Genomic DNA, 22,181 nt, shown 5'->3' on the forward strand with positions numbered 1-22,181 from the left:
ACCATTTTCAGAATCCACGTCTTTCTTGCTTTCGAGTCGTAAGTTATAAAACACCATTTTGATGAGCACTTAAGTATCATCATCTCAACTTCTGTGTGTTTACACTGAACTGTTGTAGAGCTCCTGTCATTCCAAATTTTTAGAAGAATAACCATTTTTTAATTGGTTATGTTAGCCAGTGTCTCCATCAGAATGTTTAAAAATGACAAAGTTTATAAATGTTAAGTACGATGTGTACAAATGCTAACACGTATTTCGGGCCTATCTCCTAAGCAAGAAGAAATCTTTGGGTCACAGTATTTATAAGCGATCCCCGGCCGCGCATTCTGAAGTCAGTTATTCATGCGTGTGGGTAATTCGCACCGGTGCCGAACTAACGTTTCACAATTGTTATTTGTTATTAATTTCACGAACGATACGGCTTTTAATGTTTTATAAATACGACGCATTGTTCTATAAGCCACACAATACCTGCTACTGCTGGCGTTCGAATCCGATATGTGCATAACCGTCGCGTCTGTCCGACGCATTTTTAAAATTTGCTTTGATGGCGTTCCATTTTCCCCAGTAATAATTAAATAATAAACAAAATTTATTAATTTTATTCATAATTTAAATGGAAATGTTAAAGCTTTTGAAATATAATATTTGTTATTGCCTTTATTTTATCTTTTGTTAAATTGTCATAAAGGCCTATATTTATTTTGATTAAATATTATAAATACATAATAATTCATATTTTTGAAGTTGTTTGCGATATAATATGAGGGTAATAATGTGAACCGCGTAAGGGAGAGCGATATTAAGTCACTTATTATTAAAATTAAAAGCAACTAAAGTATTTTTTCGAGTAGCAATTGGAATATTATATAAAATATGTATGGTAAATCTATTGTTCTTTAGTTGGCAATAAATTATACGCATATTGCAATAGCTAACTCAATTAAATAAAAATAACTAGTGGGTTAGTAGAATTGGTTAACAAAAACATTTAATGTTTTTGTCAAATTACAATTCTATTTATTGCACTTTACACGTCTTTTAAATATATACCTGAATACCTACTTTTTGTGATATTATGTTTTACTGCGTATTTTATCTGCAATTTTTTTTTATAAACGGTCTCAGCATAGTGACTTCACTGCACCTAATGTAAAGTGAAATATTTTGTCCAGGTAGAATATCGACTGACGATAGACGATTACCACTGGCCAATCGACACAATTATGCCGGCCTGTTTGAAACACCGTAAATATCTGAGTTAAATGTAAATCTTATAACCTAAGTTGAATAAGTTACTTACGTTTTTAATTGTTTCTTGAAATTTTATACGGTTCTCTAATACAGTACGGTGAGTAGCAGTGTATAAACGTTGCGATCATACCATTGATTCATCGTGCATCTGTACGGGCAGATGTGCAACAAGTGAAACCCCGATGCGACAGAGGGACATCCATTACTTAAACTTATAGGGGAAGAGACTTTTGAGCCGAAAGGTACATACTTGTACAACAAAATCAGGTATACTAGTGTGGGGATGGGTCCATATAACCCTATTCCTGCCGGCTTCACTTTCGTAAATTAAGAAATCTAATAATAATTAGAATGGTTTGCTGAACCACATTTATGCTTGACATTAGTACTTATAGGTTTTGTCGAGTTCCCTTTTGGAAAATTTTACCCGTCGCCACTGATATGCTAATGACATTGTATATAATTGTTATTCGTCCTTGTGTCGAATCCAGGGTATTACAACAAAATATAATCTGACCATGACCAAAATTTCATCCATTAAATTTAAATGTACGATTTATTTTTACAACCCTTGCAACATTTACAAAAAAATGTTTTATGAAAATAATTCTTTAAATTTAACCAAAAATAATTGTACTTAAATCCAAATTCGATTCGCGATTATGTCACCATACACATTCGAGATCGACGTAGCTCGAACAATAGGTAACAACAGAAGTGTGTTGCGCATTTCGTTACCTACGTTAAGCGACTGATTCCGAGAAAACCGTATTGGGAGGCACGTACGTCTAAGATTGGCTAAATATCAAGTGCTTACAACATTATAACAATAATGTGCATTGTACGTAACGAAAACTAATTCTTTAGAAGCGTGCCAGTTCGATGACAACTGCGTTGGCTGCGTATTTGCCGATTTGTTTTTAAGGCTATCGAATATCAGGTATTTTAAATGCTATAAATTAAACGATAGCTATTTAGGTCATTTGGTATTTCTATAAATAATACTATTGTAACACTGATGGTCTCATCCTTTAACATTCGCCTATGACGGCTAATGTCAGTTTACTATCGTACTTAAACTGAGACTGATATTTTTTATTCGTGTGTTTGTGAAGTAGGGTCGCGTTAAGTATATTTTTAAAACTTAGATCGACAAATCAAGGGGGTCATCAGGTGGTATATGATCTCTAGTGCTAAGACGTAAACATCTATAACGCAAGAAGTAAGTATACGTTGCTCGATCAAAGGGACAGGATTAGGGAGGGGGCGTTTTTGAATCGATTTTTGATTTGACTTATATTGATTTTACTGCAATTTGACTTGGTGATAATAATAATTGTGTTATAGATTTTATTGTAGACGAGTAATGTAAAAACGTTTTTAAGTATTATTGAATAGATTTAATACAATTAAATTTATTCAAACTCATATAATACAACACGATTATATAAACGTTGCACTAATTAACACCGATTGCAACAAAGCGCATTCCACTAGGAGATGTACACAATCGAGCAATTTTGCAAAAAATACTTGCGCACTCTTGTTGAAATCCGACCCGGCTCGGCGATGAAAAATGAGCGGGAGGTTCAAAATACCGTCACCGTCTAGACGTCTCTTCGTACTAAGCAAGCATTGTCATATCGTGACGACGCAGTAGATTTTTTGCTTCGAGCTATTTCGGCAATAGCTTCGGTATTTTTTTTTTATAAAGGAGAGCACCAATATCAGCTAGGTATACATAATATAGCATAAAAAACCTTTTAAATTATGTCACTGTGTATAATATAATTTTATTGTTGGTGAGGTTTCAATGTGAAGTAATGATCAAATCTATTTCGTCATATCAACTATCCTAATCTGCTAGCTCCGTCCGAGTGAAAAAGGTTTTCTGGGATAAATATTTTCCCGGGATAAAAAGCAGCCTATAGCACTAAGTAGTAATGTAGCTTACTATTAGAGAACATTTCAATACTTTTTGATTTCTTATTTTACGCTGTCGAAATATGAACGCAATCTTCTTGCTAAAGTAAATTATTGGGACTACATAGATTTTATTCTAAAAACAAAAAAACTTCTTTCTGTCTTGCATGCTTCAACTAGTGTAATTCCTAATAAAAGCTAACTCATATTAAATACGATAAATCAGTATTTTACCATATGCAAATGTTAGCAGCGAAATAAAACTATTTTTCGGATTTGATCGCAGTTTTTTATATTATGATTTACTGCCGACATTTCGAAGACTGCAGTCTTCATAGTCACAGGCAGTCTGAGGTGTTGGTCGTCCGAAAAGTCAAAGTTACAATGCCTACCTGCATTTTAATTTTTTTTACATTCTGGGCGGACTTTTTGCCTTTGTCCCTTCTGTGACTTTGAAAAACGGTTTCGTAGTTTCTGAAACATACAAACTCGGCAGCTGTATATAGATTATATATAAAGATATATATTATATGTAAAGATTCTAGTATTTTAAAGTCATTGCAACGCAAAATAATAATTTAGTAATCGAATTGCAGTACTAAGCATGGTGCATTAATAATTTTAAAGTAGGTTTTTAACCTCCTAACCGACTGCCCTTGATACAATTCCGTGTAAGTTCTATTATGATATTCATACAAGGTATTGCTATAACACATTTCTCAGTGTAGTAATCGAACCCGAACCTTCCAGTCCCGAGCCACGGTTGCAGTAATACTTGTTACTCCATGTAGCAAGTCATAGTCGTGTCTATTTCATCGGTCATTACTCTACGGATGAACGATCAATATCTATTTGACTTCCCGCCATTTTCAATGAACGATCCCAATCACTTTTTTCGATTTATCTCAAAAATGGACCAATCAGAACAGTTTTATTTTGACAAGCTTACAAATGGGTTATTTTGGTTGGTTTATCATCGAAATTATTGAAGATTGCGATTAGGGTGTTTTATTGAAAACTGCTATCACGTAGGTGTCCGTTATGCATTAGTTGTTAGAGGACACGAGAGCGTGGAAATTGAACACTAAAAAAAAAACACCTATTCAGGCGAATTTCTACTATCAATAATTACGTAATTTAATTTATATTCTTGGTTGGTCTGCGAGTGGTTATCACTGATAGCGTTAGGTTACTAGTTATAATTGTAATAATTATATGGTTTTTATCGTATTAATATTTGGTCTCATTAATATTGCGTCTTTCGACGTAGTTGATAATACGACACAAGGACACAGTGATACCATAGATAATGTCATCAAATATGCGTATTCGTGGGTAATTCAGTGATTTGATGGTTGAAGTTATGTGAATGCTTCATCAAAACCCAACCTTAAATAATCTCCGATCTCATCTTTCTAATTATGTTGTTTCAAGAAAGAAACAAACTACAGAGTATTTGAGTTCAAATTGATTTTGGACCTGTGCCTAGGGCTGCCATCTGTTTGGAATTCCTCAGATTTGTCGTAGTTTGATCGCATCCGGGGGCCGTCCTGCAGGGATTTCTAAAAAGTGTCTGAGAGCAGCCCGGGAAAATCCATTTTTTATAGATAAATGAGTAATAAAATAAAATAAATAAATTGAAAGAAATCTTATTTAAAAATTCATTAATAACACATACAAGAAGTCACGGCAAAATAGTCGACGATCTAACGTCTCCACCTGTACCTCCGCCCAATGCAAATAATATTTTTTCAGGCCCAAATGTCCGGGATTTTGCCGTGGTTACCCGGTGTCGGCAAATTAAATGTTGGCAGTCTCACCCGCATCCAATTATATTATTACATACGCCCAACATTATTATATTATTCTAAATACTAAATTATAAACGAAAATTTTTATTTATATACAATCATATTTGAAGGACCCGTTACGCTGGTGTAATTGCGACTGACTACGTTTTGTTTTGCAGGTAGTTCGCCATTTGACAGCCGATTGTGCCTGGAAGGCAACGCGGCCGAAACAAATAACTCACAGAGCGTCAAGGGCGAAGAGGAATTGACTAGAGTCTACCAGACACTGACTCTCCCGACGCTAGCCTCTAGGGAAGAATCTAGTTCGAACAACAGGTATATCAGTTCACATTAATGCGTCTAGATCATCGAGCCATTAATGTAATTTTATAAATAAGCTAAATCATTGTATTTTGTAGAGTACGAGATGGGAAACATCATATTAATTATCCATCTGAACATGTTTAAAAAAGTTCTTTAAATTAAATAGATTAGTTCAACATATTTGTGATTATCGCATACATTAATTAATTTATTTAAAATGTTGTTTTACTTGTGTCAGATCATCAAATATTAAATGTATCAAACCAATGTCCATATTGCAACTCACCTGAATGTAAGAGCCAGTATCTAATTACAATGGAATTTCTAAGCGGCTTGTGCGGTCCGTACACCTGTGGAAACAATAGATCTTATAATACCTTTTCTTTTCCATAGTAACGAAACTAAAAGTAAATCAAAGCCGATAACGCCTGGCAGTCCCGGCGGATCCGAGGTTAAGCCCCAGTCTACCACGCAGACGTCGCAGGCGTTAACCAAACCACCGTACTCTTACGTAGCTCTTATCACAATGGCCATACAGAACAGCCAGACAAAACGTGCCACTCTCAGCGAGATTTACGCTTACATCACTAAAGAGTTCCCGTTCTTCGAGAAGAACAAGAAAGGCTGGCAGAATTCCATCAGACACAATCTCAGTCTGAACGAATGCTTCATTAAAGTGCCGCGGGAGGGCGGCGGTGAAAGAAAAGGAAACTATTGGACCCTTGGTAAGTTCAAATTGTGGTTGGGTGAGTCAAATATCAATTTGCGAAATTAGTGCAATTAAATATTATAGTTTGAAATTGCAAAGCGAGTGACTGCTAAGCGCACAACCATCATCATATGCACAATATTGCGAATTGCTTGCGCGTTCTGTCCTTAGCCGTTTGGTGGTGAGCATATTGTTGTTTTAGATCCCCAATGCGGCGAGATGTTCGAGAATGGCAACTTCAGGAGGCGGCGCAGGATGAAGAGGCCATTCCGCGCGACTCCATACTCGAAGACACTGTTCGGGGACGGGTACCACGTCGCTCACGTGGCTCAGCATGTGCCGCCGCACATGCAGCCGCTGCCGCTTGGTGCACGAAACTATTTTGGTTCCGCTTCACCGTACCACCCGCCGTCGTACCCCAGATATGATGCGTGAGTGTTTTTAATATATATTTTGAATTTTCTGTATATTGTAATAAGACACAGTATAACAACTTCTATGCATCGCAGATAGCACATCGGCTGAGAACTTTTATTTACTACGACGATTACTTTATAATATTACATTATATTTGTTTGATGAACATTGCACCATCAATTTAAGGCTGAGAGAGTCTACATGAGATTTATATTTGTAGAAGCCCCAAAATTTTGAGAGGCTACAATTAAAATCGTCGCGCTAATCTTGCATTACTTACTAAACAAGTTACTTTATAGTTTCATTGAATAATATCAGTAAAATGTTATAATACTTTCGTTTAATTAACATCGATTATGGAGTCCTATTTAACAACTTTTGCAGTATGAAAATAAAAATACCGTGAAGACCTGAATATTTATATTCAAGGTTAGCTTTAACAGCGGCTTTGCTCACGCTGAAGTTCATTTCACAACAAAGGTTATTTCAAAAATAAAAAAATAGTATAACACTCAGGGATTTTCAAAATAGAGTCAAGTAAACAGGGACAATTTTTACACAAGCTGAACGATGCCTTAACATGTAATGAATAAAATATTGTTTACATGGTATGAAAATTACTTAGCAAATTTATGAAACAAAGTGGCCATACAATGCATACTTATATATATCATCTTTAAGACAAATCTTATTGGATATATAAAAAAAATCTACATAACTATGTGGAGATTAATTATTCGAAGATCTTTAAAAATATAGGTTAAAACTGACTACTGTATCTATTTAAGTTTAATATATTTATAAATAAATGTTAACCGCCTCGTTAACCACTGTATTTACTCTCTTCAATTATATAAACATCGTCTTGTAATTAATTTGTCAATTAATTTTATGCCGCGTAGTTTGTCAACTATGATAGATGTCGATTATTACGTACTGAACTGATCGGCGGAATCAGAACAAAAACTTCACGACATTTGTTTTAATTCTAATATACTGAAGATGGTTTAATTAAGATTAAATTATAATAAATTACTTAATTACAATAAATATTTACGTTCGTCGCTTATGTTTACAAAACATGCGTTAATGATTTGTAGATATGCAAAAATATTTTAACATCATTTCCGTAGGTAATGTACTTACGTACGTACATTAGATACTATATTATCACGTCACAACAGTCAGGTGGACTTGGGCGTGATCTGAACAACTTATCGATAAATTTGTACTTTGTGAGGGCTATTGGAATTTATTTATTTATACATATTTAATCATAACATTCAGTCCTACATATTTAAATGAGGTTGCTATGGACACTTCGATGATTACCTTTGAAGAATATATTTTAAAATATGTTTGCTGATTTCTCATATTTTTTACTAACTTATTGATTAAACGTTGAAGTTCCGAGGACATTACGACATAAACATGTAATTTATGAACGCAAGACATTGAAAGTAGACGATGGCGGATTGGTCGGGCAGGTGTGATGGGCGGGGTTTCGACTTTATCTTAAACCTCTCCGTTACTGCGATGTTCGTCGAAGTATTACAGCGCAGTATTTTTTCGGGGATGTATAGTTATAACGTAAAACTCTGAATTGGGCATGACTTGGAGATAACAATGCGGATAGACCACAAATTAACACTTCAAATATACATATCGCTTTGATAATGAGGACACGATTTTTTTAAGTATGATATCTATTCATACACTTTATTAAGGCAAAATATCATAATAGATAATCATTTTTAATATTCATGAATTCCTTTATCGTCTTACAATTTTGTATATTACGTACATGAAAAATGTACACAATATTAAGCAACGTAAAAATTATAAGATGTGACAATACCGAATATTGCATCAATTATTTCTATTATACTTAATAAAGGCACCAAGTAATTCTATGTTTATTTAGTTCTACCTACTAAAAATAATAAAAGTTAACATTTAAGGAACAAAGTTGAAGAAAATATAAATGAAGAACACAAACTTTGGTTAGAAACACCTTTATCTTAAATGAAACAAAGTTACCTATGTGTTCACGGGAGGTCCGGCAATTGGTATGGTTTCAGCTCGTGGCTGACGCAGTCGGCGGGTGGGCTGGGGTACGCGAGCGCGTGCGGCTCGATGGGCCGGAGCCCGCCGGGGTGCTCGCCTCACGCCATCTCGCACCAGTCTCCCCCGGTCCCGGTCAATCCATTCACTACACATCAGCTACAAGGACAGGTCAGTATTGTGCATCATACCAATAAATAACTATTAACAAAATGTCTAAGTAGCGATTTATTTACGTGGGCGTGTGCCTCGCCCGTCTTTCCTATTCTATATCGCGTTATTAAAGTTTTTATAAACGAGATACGGGTTACGGTTATCGTCAAAAGTTATCAATAACAAAACATCTTTTTTTTTCTACGACCTCATTTATGAAAACATTCAACAAAATATTTTTTACGACCTGCACAATAACCGCCTGCGAAATGGTGTATTTCGCTCCGGTTTTTGGTTATCATCAGCACAATATGTCTTTTTTTATTACTTAAAGACCTTAGTGAGGTTGATAAGGGGGTCACAGATTCGATTCCAGTGTAGGTACAAATCTTATGACACACTAGCATTTGTTTCAATTTTAAATGTGGAACGATCAGGGGACTCTGAGTATTACTCAAGACTTATCTTGATCATAAATATGATAATACATACGTATACCTACTTAGTTTTAAAGACTAGAAACGTATTTAGTATTAATAAGATAAATATGAATATCCTATGAAAATATCGGTTAATCAGTTTGTTTTAAATATAAAAATCGGGAGTCTCACGTAATAATCCCTTTAATGTCGTAGTTTCATTTAATTTTAATTTTTCACACGTCGCATTACTTATCGCCCATGGTCAAGGACTTGATAAGGTATTTAAGAGTAAAATGTCATATATAAAAAGTATGTGTTCGAAACTAGCAGGGCTTGCAGTCAGTCACAAATATAGCTGAATACTTATATTAAATAATTCAAAGTCATATTTACATATCTTTTATTCGAACTATTTTGTTTTCTTAATTGAAGAAATCCTTCAAGTTTATTTCGCCAAGAAAAAACAATTAGTACATGCGCAAAAGTATAGGTTCGATTTTTTAATTAATTCATATATTTTTGTGGTTGAATGTACAAGAGGCCTACCAAGCGGTTCTATAAAAAGACTGCGCGTAAGGTTTCACATTTAATTTTAAGTTAAAATTGTGTGGTAAAATATACAGAAAGTTTAGCAGGAAGAAAACTAAGTTTGTATAATATGAGAGTTAATTAAGTAGTTATTGCTGTTATTTTCCACGGTTTTGTAAAATACACTGTTAAATAAATAAATACTTAAGAATGTAAATAATTCAGCTTAGAATTTTATTAATTTCATTCAGTTCTTTATTGAAAACTATTTCTAAAGAGGAAATTAATTTTCCATTTTGTAAAAATATCTGATGAAGCTGACTATTTTGATAGTTTTTTTTAATAGATTTAGGGAAGGTTCATTACCATGAAATATGCAACGTATTTACAAGACGTTGAATTGAACAATTTACTTATGACTGCGCCAAAATACAAATTTATATATCCATCTAATAATTACGAAGCTACAAATAAAAAATCGTTACGCTCCCCTTAACCGGTATGGCGTGTTAAGTGCATTTCATTTCAGTAATTAAATCGAGATTAAATTTTGAATAGCGTATCAAAAAGCAATAAAACTACGTGTTCGCGAATCACTACCGCGGCCGCGGTTCCAATGGCTAAGGTTTCCACACGGCCAATAAGTATTGTTGGGATATTAATGCATTGAATAAGATAAATACTGAGGCGATTTGCGTGAAAGTTACTAGTCTTTGATTACAATAGAAATGAGATTGGGGCCGTTCAAGTATTACGTAACGTGATTTAGAAGGAAGGGGGGGTATTGTATAATGTTACGATACGTTACAGGCGCGGGAGGGCGGGGGGGTTCGTACAACGCGTTATGTAACATTGGATTTTTTATTTAAAAACAATAATAAAGGTATTTCAGCGATTTACCGGTACTTTGCAAAAAAAAAACAATTTAAGAGTTACTTAATTTTTGAGGGGGGGCGGGGGCGTACAGGAAAACGTTACGGGTCAAACATTTTCAAAAATTGCGTTACGTTATATTTCAACGGCCCCAATGGCTTGGCTAGCAGTTGCGACGGGTCCATGTAACAGGTTATCAGGATTCATGTCGGTTTCCCTTTCGTAACTTATTTAAAATCTAATTCTCATGTCAGTAGTACCTAAGTATATGTTGTGCCGGCTTCCTTTTTGGAAAATGTCACCTTCCGCCACTGTTGGTTAGGTTCTGCAATTGCGAAACATAAATACTTATAACTATAGATTTAGTGTATATACGATATTATATTGCTGAAGGATAATGGTCCCTCCGTCAACCTTTTACCTCATTTTCTTTACTCCTAAGAAATGCAATGCACGTCTAAAATGTACTTATTCGCTGAGCGACGTTTGAAATATTGATTATGATATCAGTAGATTTATTATCTGCCTAGCAACCCGTCTGCTTCGAGAAGGAATAACATATATACCTACATTTCTTCTGTCGTAGTGTCAGTGTTCTTCATCAATTAATAATAACAGTGGGCGACTGCGGTCGGTGTGCCTCCGTATAAAAAAGATTGAATTTACTGTACTGTGCTATTTTTAATTTTGCAATACCTTCTAAGATAAAAATATAGACTACGGTAAAAAGCAATTATAATGAGCATGAAATTCTTAAGGTAGCTAACGTATTCAATTTTGTTAATATTAATATCGTATCTGTCTAAATAGATTTCCAATTACCACATTGTAACCATTTTTTTACATTTAAATGGATGGAGAAAGATATCTGGCCTTTTCTATAGACAAATAAGAGAGGAACAATTCTATCATACATTGCGTTTTAAATGAAAACTCATCTTGATTTTTTTTCGATATCAATAATCATTGTTGTATAAAGAAAACATGAATGAATTATTGACATAAACCTTCCCCTTGAATCACTCCGTTCATTGATATCGCATTCAGACAGACGGACGCGGGAAGGGACATAGATTTGTTATTTATGTAACAATTTTATAATTAAATCTAAAGTAATATTTTAACTTCTCGTCTCAAAGAAATCCCATCATCATCATCATTTCAGCTGCAAATCGTCCACTGCTGGACATAGACCTTCCCCATTTAGCTCCACAGGGACCGGTTCTGGGCCGTCCTCATCCATCGGATTCCGGCGACCCTCACCAGGTCGTCGGTCCATCTCGTGGGGGGCCTGCTTACGCTGCGTCTCCCGGTTCGTGGTCGCCACTCCAGAACTTTTCTGCCCCAACAGCCATTAGTTCTACGAGCTATGTTCCCTGCCCACTGCCACTTGAGTTTCACAACTCGAAGGGCTATATCGGTTACTTTGGTTCTCTTGTGGATCTCCTCATTTCTCATTCGATCCCGCAGGGAAGCTGCGAGCAAAGCCCTCTCCATTGCCCTCTAGGTGACCTTTAGCCTTCTGACAAGACCCATATGTGCGACCATGTCTCAGTTCCTTGTTATCACTGGAACACACAGTGGTCAAAGATGGAAGATATCCCAAGTCAAATTTAATATTTTGTATTAACATCTGTCTTGGAAACTGCTAGAAGTAGAGCCACCGTGAATAGTCGCTTGAATCGAGTTATAACGCAAAGCTATGTAGGTACACGTCAAGAATGATGGACCAGAATCGTTCAAGGTGTTGCACAAAAACGTTCAGATCCAGAAACTAGCTTACTTCAGAAGGAAAATAAACTTACTTTTTTATAAAAAATAAAACTGATACCAAAAAACGTTCCATCCAAAATATAATTGCATATTGTTTTCATATTATTTACGAGCAATTTAAATTAGACACCGACTTCAAAAAAATATGTAATGTACAAATAAAAATAAAAAAACGAATTGGGAATAAGATTACATTGCTTGTGTTTTAATAATTTCTTATTAACCTTTACATAGAGTTCAATTATTGTTTGGATTAACTCTATATTCTGTGGAAATTGATTTTTAAACGTGGATGGCGTGTAACTCGCTGTTATGGCTAGACAATTATGTCTATTTCATGTGTATCGACTTACAAAAATAATAAGAAAATAGATGAGTATTTTTATCTTGAACTCTCCAATGGGTTTAGACTCTTAGAATAGGGTATTACACTCTTTTTTGAAAAGTGTCTCAAATTAATCTTAAGGTGATAAAATACCACTAGAAATTTTATAAAAAAATATATTCAATCAATAAGTGCCATTAAAATACATTTTAATTTTAGTACATTTTCCCGCGTAAATAAACGAAAACGCTAGCGGCCACGTTGCTGACGTCATCTCGACAGTAAACATCAAGTAATGAACGCTGTGCATAGAGAAAGAGCAAATTGTTACAATTCAAATAAGCTACTATCCTTATCATCGGTGTGTTGTTCCTGAAGAAGAATACTAGTGTGAAAAGGTCGAAAAAATTGTGGATTCAAGTGCCAACTGATATAACTATGAGGAAAACTTGGTTTAACTTGCGAGAAGAGATCCAAATTTATTGTCCGAAAAAATTGTCTATTTCGATAAATTGGAAATAGTGAACGCGTATTGACACTTCAAGTAGTTTATTGACTCTGAGTTATTGCCTTAATGACATCATGTCATGGCTGCACTCGTTTCGCATATTTGTAAAACAGATAAAAAAAAGTGAAAACTATGAACTGAATTTAAAAATTTATTTTATAATTTTATGAACTGAAACTACAATTTTCCGATTGTTTTATGATCGAACTATCTTATTTATGTATTTTTGGCTTTTTTCTCACACACTAAAATATCCTATTGTCATGATATGGATCCAAGTTTTAATAATGGCTATTTTATCTTTCTGGGATCTTTCTGTCATCTCATATCACAGTTTCTCCCAGATATGCTTCTCAAAACTTTAGTGAGTGGCGACCATAATCAAAGCTGGCTCTAGGTTCAAGCCTCAAAAAATAAGCTTGAACAACCGCTTCCAAAAAGTTCACAAGTCGACTAAATAAAGAGTTCTTCTTTAGCCTTTATCAACCTTCTCGTTGTAGGCCTCTTTTAACATTTTGCATTCACTGCGGCATTGAGCTCGTTTTATCCAGTTCGATCCGGTGATTTTCTTCACCTCGTCTTTCCAGCGCATTTGTGGTCTTCTTCGAGGGCGATTTCACGTAAACATAAATCATTAATAAAAATATTTAAACACTGCACACGAATACGAATAATCTTTTGATTTGCTGTAAACAACCAACAACGGATGGAGAACAGACGAATATTCGTAGCGAGTATCAAATGCACCGGAATCAGCTGTTTACAACTTGTAGTCGTGCTCATTCGTGTGTACCCGGCAAGTATAAATGAGGCATTAAATTGCGATATTTACTGCTGCGAAATCAGTTTGCGGGTCTTAACGTTTATGTTGGACTCTTTTTGAAATGACTTGACGGTAGGCCGCTGGGCGATCGACCAAAATGATTCAAATTTTGTTTTACTATACACACACATACACTCGCCTTTTATCTGTGAAGGGTGATGCAGAGGCACAACTAGTGCACCTTGTTTTCATCATATGTATTCTTATTTCCGTCGCATTGTGTGATAGAGGGGGAGCCCTTTCGCTGGCTACGAAAAATCCAGACTCCGGAGTAACACTGATTAGAAAAACCCAATGTTACATTATCGGTACCGAACATAAAATCCTTATAGATTTACTATCTCTAATGTTAACTTAAATTTATTTTTAAACTCAGACACAAATAGTCTAAAATTTATTGTTTCTATCCTTGTAAAGTACTAATTTGTTTTTTTTTCAGCTCCAGAGTCCTCTACAGCCGATGCAATCAATGCCAATGAATACGTACAACCCTATAGGAGTTACTAGTATTGGTAAATATTAAATTTCCGTTTCATACTGTAGGAGTGAATTTTCGCTGCTACGTGTGTTATGAAGAAGCCAATTTGAAAAATATTAGTTTCGTACCAAGATCAGGTAGATTGTTTATGTTGCTACTTGCTATCGCACTGGCGATATTTGCGACTTTATAGCAAGTTCCGCGCAAAATATTATATGCAGTACTAGCTGACCCGACAGACGTTATCCCGTCTTAACTATGAATTTGCAGTGCGCATTCTGTCAATCGCTGAAATTAACTTTTCTTAAATTTTCTAACGTTCCGCTCAACTTCCTTAATTTTTTTTCATAAGAACCTTCTCCTGACAATAACAAACACAACAAAAAAAATAGTGAAATCGGTCAAGCGGAAATGGGCGAAAATGGGCTCTGTGTTGGGCATCTTTCCTGTTCCCTTGTATATCAGTATCTTTCACTCGCGGAGCAGCTCAGAGCGACAATTTCGTGGCCATGCCCTTCGCACCGATGCACGGCCCGCGGTCCGCGGATTGCACGGTTGGTAACAGAATTAATTCCCATAAGGAAACATTGTTATTTGCTTTATTAAAGCAAAAACAGATAAGTTAGGACGAATTTTAGAGGATAGATTATTACCTAATCGACAGTGAAGATAGTGACATAATATTCCAAACGATAAATTCCGATGGTAAATGCGAATATCCAGACAAATTTGAAAAGTTCCACCTGATACAAAATAACTTAAGACGTAAAGACACACAGTTAAGACTAATGACTAAAAGGTACTGAGGAACTATTCTTCACAAAAGTATACGAAATGACATTGGCGGCGCTATTCACGACGATAACTCTACGCACCCGCGGCGTGTTAACTGCGCTCTCCCTGCGAAGTCATGGCGGGCCCGCGACTCTCGTCTTGCTGTAAGATCGCTCCCAATTCGCCAGTTTGATAAGGCTCTAATAAAAGTGGAGGTGGGTACATTAATATGGGTAATTAGCTGAAACCTATCAGTCTTGGGTTGATGGAATTCGTCTTGATGAATAGTTAATTTAAATTTCATATTAACTTCATATTGTAGTTGTAATGTACATATAACATAGAGCTCAAAATGCAATGGATAATTTTATAAAATACTATTATTTCAAAAATACAGAAGATGTATTTTAGTTACTTCTACGATACATTCATAAGTATACTCTACAGTCTACACCTTAAACTCCTGACGCAAAAAGAGGCATGTTAAGTTGAAATTTTTTGGTACTATAACTTCGGTAGTATTTTTTATAAGTGGCAACCTTGGACTGAAGCTGCAGTATCAAATAATCTGCGTTATATCCGAATTCAACAACTTACAGTAAACACTTATTTGAACTTATAAGTAATGTCTTAATATTAAAAATATTATTATAGAGGCGCCATGGCAAAGAAACTAGTAATTAAATAAATAAAAAAAACTAAAACAAATTGATTCAACCATGGACCTAGGCGAAAATCATCTTTGGCAGTAGTACCCTGACGCGACGACGTCTCTATCAAAATATACCATACTTCTAACAAAGTTAAAGGGTTAATAACAGTTTATTTTTTAATAATATTATGGTTTATAAACTGCGTATTTTTTTGCAGACGCATCCCCGAGCCCTGGACCGACGTACGCCACTACATCTGCTGGCGGCTTCTCTCCCAACCGGCACCACGACATCGTCACCTCCACTGACGCCACCGTCACTAGGTTCTCCTTTTGGCCAGAAGGTATATAACATAATTTGAATAATATTAATTGGTCCGAATTTTTTTACACACGATAAGTGTAAAAAATGATTCCTGAAGGTGTTGGCAGAGGCGCAACTGGTGCATCCATTTTCTGCCGTGTGTTTTCCGTCCCATGATGTGATAGTGGGCGAGCCTGTCGCTATATTGGGCATAAATTCCAGTCCCCGGGTTGATACTTAATAAAATAACCCGATACTTAGATATATCGAACCCGAGACCTTATCACTGCAGTCATATGGTAATACAACCACTCTACAGAGGTAGTATTCCCTTTAATGATTCGTTTTAATTGCCTTTTAGGAGGTGAAATCCGTTCTTCTTCTTTACATCCCTTCTTGTCTTTAAACTATATGATATTTTTTTTAATACTATGTATGAGTTACCAATCTTTTGCGAAATTCATTCGTTAGTTGTTGTTCATCAATTTATCAGTTATAGAGAAATGCCTTTTTGTATAGGCGACAACTGATATGTCTGAAGTATGATTAAAATTAAAATTAGAGAAAACTTAGACATCAAAATTTTTTATGGCACTAAACTGAACTTTTAAAATTTTATCCTTGCTTTATGATAGACTCTTGAACCGATGAAGGTAAATGTGTATTATGCTGTATCACTTTGATTTATTCGTAAAAAAATAGTAAAACCACCATTTCTACAATTCTCCATCGTCTATTACTTTAAATACAGATAAAATAACACGATTTTAAAATGTAAATAATGTAATTATAAAAGCTATATCGAGCTTTTAAGCCGCAAACTATTGAGGTTTCGTACGGTGCTGTTGTCGACGAAAAAAAAAAGGCGATCGTGCCATTTTCTTAAGGTTTTTAAGCGATACGTGTTAGTTTAATAACAAAAAAGTGTAATTATTACCTAGTTATTAAAATAATGTTTTTTGGGAGATTTTTCTTAATTTTAACTCTGGTAATAGAGTGAAAGGATTATTTTTATGTCATACTTGCGAATTTATGAAGTATACTATTAACATTAAAGTATGGTTGTTTTATAAAATCATTGAATATACTTTTATATAAGTAGATTATACGATTATGACCTTGTATACAAAATTAAAAAAATGTATTAAAAAAAAACAATATTTTTTTTTTACTGCCGTATTTAAATACACGGGTTTTTGTGCTTATGACATTTATTTTGGTATACTTTATTATTTTTTCTGCATTTAAATGGTGAGACGATGCCGTTGGCCTGACGGTAAGCGATACCACCACACACTTTTATTCCATATGAAATGAAATGAAATGAAATAAAATTAAACATAAACAGTAGCGGCGTAAAACTTGTTTTTTTGTTGTTTGTTGTGTCTTGTTTCGCCGCTTGCGGCGATAGCCTAGTTGGGTGTGGAACGGACTGCCGAGACGAATGTCCGCAGGTTCGAATTCCAAGGGCACACACCGCTGATTTTTCTAAAAAAAATCATATGGGTATTCTTTGTGAATTTATCGTTGGCTTAACGGTGAAGGAAAACATAGTGAGAAAACCTGCATATCTGAGAAGTTCTCTATAGGAATTTCGAAGATGTGCGAAGTCTACCAATCCGCGCTAGGCCAGCGTGGTGGATTAAGGCCTAATCCCTCTCAGTAGTAAAGGAGATCCGTGCTCAGCAGTGGGCAAGTATATAATACAGGGCTAATATTATTATTATATTATTATAAACAGTAGCAACACCATGCAGGACTTCGAATAAGAAGTGACTGTGTGATATTACAGTGCCCACATTCTGAGTCATAAGATTTAAAGTCTTATGATACAAAATACTTTACACTGCCTACAATAACCTTCAATCCGGAACACAACAGTGCATACACACTGCTACTTGGCTGCAGAAATAGACATTGCGGTGCTATCTCCTCGGACAGCCCCTGCATACAAAAGACCTACCTCCAGTAATAACAAAGATAGAAAGAAAGTGTTTCTTTATATTTTCTTTGGCAACTAAAAAATAGGAGAAAAGGTGAAGGTCTCTGTTGTATGTTTCGCGTATCTGTTACAGGGCTGTATCTTTGGAGATCTTATCAAGCGATACGAGATGTATAATTTTTGTTTTTTATGAATGACGTAGCTTTCTAATGGCGAATGATTGTATATTAGGTTCAGTAGCTTCAGACCTTTGATTACGGTAAAAAATCCTCTTTAGAATAAAGTTGAATGGGTTATGTTATATTACGAGTAATTATAATGTTGACGTCATTCTCATCATGCATCTCTCAATTTTTTACCAAAATAAGTTTTATACTTAAATGGATGAAATTGTGTAAATTTTATATTTTTTTAAACAATCAGTCATTTTTATTTATTTAGTAGATTTTTTAATATTTGAGAAACTTGCATTTTATGTTTTAGATAAAAAATAAATGCCTCGAAGACAGTACGGAATTACATGCACAGCATGTTTGAATGCTAATTCTAGCACGCAATCAGAGCCAACTCTGAATTCCGCAAAATAACGATTATTTCTATAAATTGAAGGCTATGACGCTAAATACTGTTCTTCATTTATTTCATAATAAAGAGCCGAGCCGAATTTCGCCCATAGCGCCCAATCTCGACGAAGATCAGCCGGGTAAGAAAGAGAGTGTGTGCGCAATATACAGGTGCATTCTATGTTCCTTTAGTCGCATAGTCCTGTGAGACAGCGAACCGGCATGGCCGGAGAGACATCAGGCGCAGGAGCAACGGCTTTATGTGGTTTCTCAGGCACGGAGCCATCTTATCGGCAACTTCTTCATTCCGAGCTGCGACTGTATAATTTTTACGAAGGAAAAACTCAGCCGCATTTAAATTTGACCGAACCTAGGACCTGAACGTCTTAGTCGCACGCTTACCGTTACAACTACGCTACCGAAGCAGTCACAATATCAACAAACACAAAAACAGTCTATAAAAAAAACTTTTACCAATCTTACCACCTTATTTTTTCTTAAAATCATCCTTAAAGTAGAAAATGCCTGAATATGCCGTTATGTTTATAATACTATAATTTGTAATGTCAGTATATTTTACGTTCGTAACCGACAAACACGTCTTTGTACCTCATCCTAAAGTCAAATTAATATTGCGCTATAACTGGTGATTGGAATTATAAAAATCACACAATCTCCCCATATAAACTTCAATTAGAAGTATATGGGTATTATACATTAATTTATTTTATTTTGTGATTCGAACACGCATTTTCGTTTCATTGCTATTAGAGTGCCATCTGTGCATAAACTTTGTTACTACATACTATCCTTTTGGACGTGCTCAGAAAGTGAATTAGTTACTTCAAGCATTCATAGATGGCAGGAAATATTCCATTTTCACTCCACGGCAATAAAAAAAAAATACCTACAAAAAATTATCCATATACATTATAAACTAACTGAATGTAATTGATTGTAATGTTTGCAATATACAATGTAGGTTTGAACATTTTCGGTTCAGGTTAAGGTTTGCGATTGAACGGAGTAAATAGAGGAAAAATAAATGGACTCAAGTTGCCACACAAATTCTGTTAATTTTATTTATCAGGATTGGTACACGTCGTTGCCGATGAAAACAACCCTTTAATTTTTATAATAGAGTGTGTAGTTTTTTTTTTTTTTTTTTTTGGAATAACTGTTTATTTGTTTAATTTCAATTTGACTGTTTTATGCATTGTCTGCTCATGAGTTTTTAACACTCTCATTATTATCCCAAAAGATACAGGCATGATCTAGTTTGGGGAGCCTGGACAATATTGAAATGCTTAATTCAGATATGCCAATTGATTTTTAATTTTATTATCTCTGTGTTGTTTTTTTGCAACAAAGTTATTATTACTATAATTATTAACTGACAGCTGATTGGTGATAGTCTTGGCCCTGGCGTTTTTTCCATTTTGTCTATTATTAATATTATTTCTCTCCTATAATAAGCCCCAATTTGACGCGTAGACATTAGTTTACTTTGCCTTGTTTGAGAAATGTAGAAACAGACATATGAAATAGCTTATTATGTCTATGGCATTTTATGTAATTTTTCAACGCTACAATACGATTGGACCTGTTACTATATGGTACAACATAGTAAATAGTTATTGCTGACATAGCAAAGAGATGTGATCTCGTAAAAAGGATTTTCCCTTTGCGTAGATATTTCTTTCACTTGTAACACCAGCTACCATAATACGTACTGTTAATGTTGCAGGCGGATCTCCAAGCCCGAACCCTGGATACGTGCCCCCAAGCAGTTTCTCGCCCAACCGACGCCACGACGCGATCACCTCGTCCGAGGCAGCCGGCGCGCGATTCTCGTTCTGGACTGACGGTGAACGTTGGTCTTTTTTCTAATAGATTTATTTATTACACTGATATAATTTTAGTGGGAGGCATTTCTAGGGGATTGGTGTCCGTATTTGTTGCTAAAGACCGTTTCACTGAGCCGTTCTACGATTAATTGGTTATGACCGATTTGAATACGATACCCGCAAATATAGTTTATTTGACATACTTACAAGTGATTTACTTTGGGTGCTTAATCTTTACCATTAAGGCACTTGTCCCACCGCCGACGACAAACTAGCAGCGAGTAAAGAAACTATAAACGAGTTAGCAAGCATTGAGAAGCGAGTGTATGTTTCTGATAGTTTCGTCGCTGGGCAAGCGAGTGTTCGAGTGCAACGGGCGACTACTTGCACTGTGGTAGATAATGATTGGTTAAAGTCTCTTAGCGGGTGTTCTGATCGTTAAGCGATTAAGCGAGTATTATCTCAGACAGCTCTTGTTGCTGCGACAAACTAGTGGAAATATATCGTCGCTGCTAGTGTGAGCAGACAGCGATCATATATATGATGCATCTTTTATTCACAAGAAATCTACGTCTGTTTCTTACAAATGATTTCATAATTTGGTATAATTTTTTTCAAAAGATTATTTTATAGCATGTTTCTCCAAGTGAGGTGTCCAAGGGGGGTGAGGTTCCGCTATTTTATTCGTGAGCTATAACATAGTCGATAGTATGTCCCTTCCTCATTGAGGATGAAACAAGTGCCTGACGTATAAATCGCTTGGAAATAGTTTATTAGAGCCGATCCTTAATGGATTGGTCAGGCGGTTTAATTTAAAACGCACCTAAACTTTTACAAATTCCAAATATATGTATAGGTACACAAATCTGTTAACATATACTTCTGTTACATATGCAAATGTCAAGATTCAAAGTAAAATAATTAGTACTCATAAATTTATAAAAAAATAATAGTATTTCATTTCAAATTAACTTCTGTAAGTTCATTTATTTATCGCCATAGTAGTTATAATAGAAAATTAATCCAAAAACACTGTATTTCCAGTTGGAGTGAAGGAAGAAGCATCGGCGAGCCTGATTACAAACGCGGCGCCGTATTCAAAATGTTTTATGTAAAACCAAAGCTGGAGGGAAACAAGACTAGTTTTTTGCACTGAGTGTTACGTGCAGGCACGGATTTATTTGTTGCTATGTTTTTAGGTAAAACTTACGATTTAATGTTCGTACACTATTTTATTTGCAAAATGGAACGCTTTTTATGTCGTAGAGAAGAATGTGATTTAGCGAATGAATCATTTTGCGAATTAAACTTCCTGCGATTACTGTTAAAAGGCAATGTTCATGCCTAGGGTTCCCATAATAGTATCGATACCAACGAAGTATCGAAAACGTTAGCCGCTAATATTTGTTAATGAGTAAATAGAGATGTTTAAATAGAGTAGTAAGCAGTTTTTGAGTTTTTCCTCGATACTAGACACTTTGATAGCTTATAGAATCAATGTTTTAGTCGATACGTTTTGGTATCGATAGTGTTCGGGCCGACTTCGAATAATATTCGGTGTCGTTATTTGGGGTCGATATAAACTCAACCATCCGGTGCAGAATAAACTTATTGACTGTGTAATCTTGGTGTAGTGATTAAAATTTTTGTAAACGTTAAGCGTACATTTAAATTAGCGAAACATTTTAATTATGTCAAGGATATTGAATTTATGAAAATAAATCTATAAATTGAT

General features: G+C 35.1%; 1 protein-coding gene across 3 annotated transcripts in view; it reads left to right on the forward strand.

Moving 5' to 3' along the window:
* LOC115450844 (forkhead box protein L2) overlaps positions 1-22,181 on the forward strand; it is a 58,689-nt gene extending 36,508 nt beyond the window's left edge. For 2 of the 3 annotated variants that reach the window (XM_030178962.2, XM_037444023.1), the window contains exons 4-11: positions 5,147-5,303; positions 5,685-6,016; positions 6,203-6,431; positions 8,499-8,652; positions 14,326-14,398; positions 16,009-16,134; positions 20,347-20,472; positions 21,491-22,181. In XM_030178962.2, the coding sequence (XP_030034822.1) occupies positions 5,147-5,303; positions 5,685-6,016; positions 6,203-6,431; positions 8,499-8,652; positions 14,326-14,398; positions 16,009-16,134; positions 20,347-20,472; positions 21,491-21,561 (1,268 nt within the window). In that variant the 3' untranslated portion in view covers positions 21,562-22,181. The remainder of the gene's footprint in view (positions 1-5,146; positions 5,304-5,684; positions 6,017-6,202; positions 6,432-8,498; positions 8,653-14,325; positions 14,399-16,008; positions 16,135-20,346; positions 20,473-21,490) is intronic. The other variant, XM_030178963.2, reaches the window with a different exon arrangement.

This window comes from Manduca sexta, chromosome 27 (assembly GCF_014839805.1).
Source record: "Manduca sexta isolate Smith_Timp_Sample1 chromosome 27, JHU_Msex_v1.0, whole genome shotgun sequence".
Taxonomy (NCBI): Eukaryota; Metazoa; Arthropoda; class Insecta; order Lepidoptera; family Sphingidae; genus Manduca; species Manduca sexta.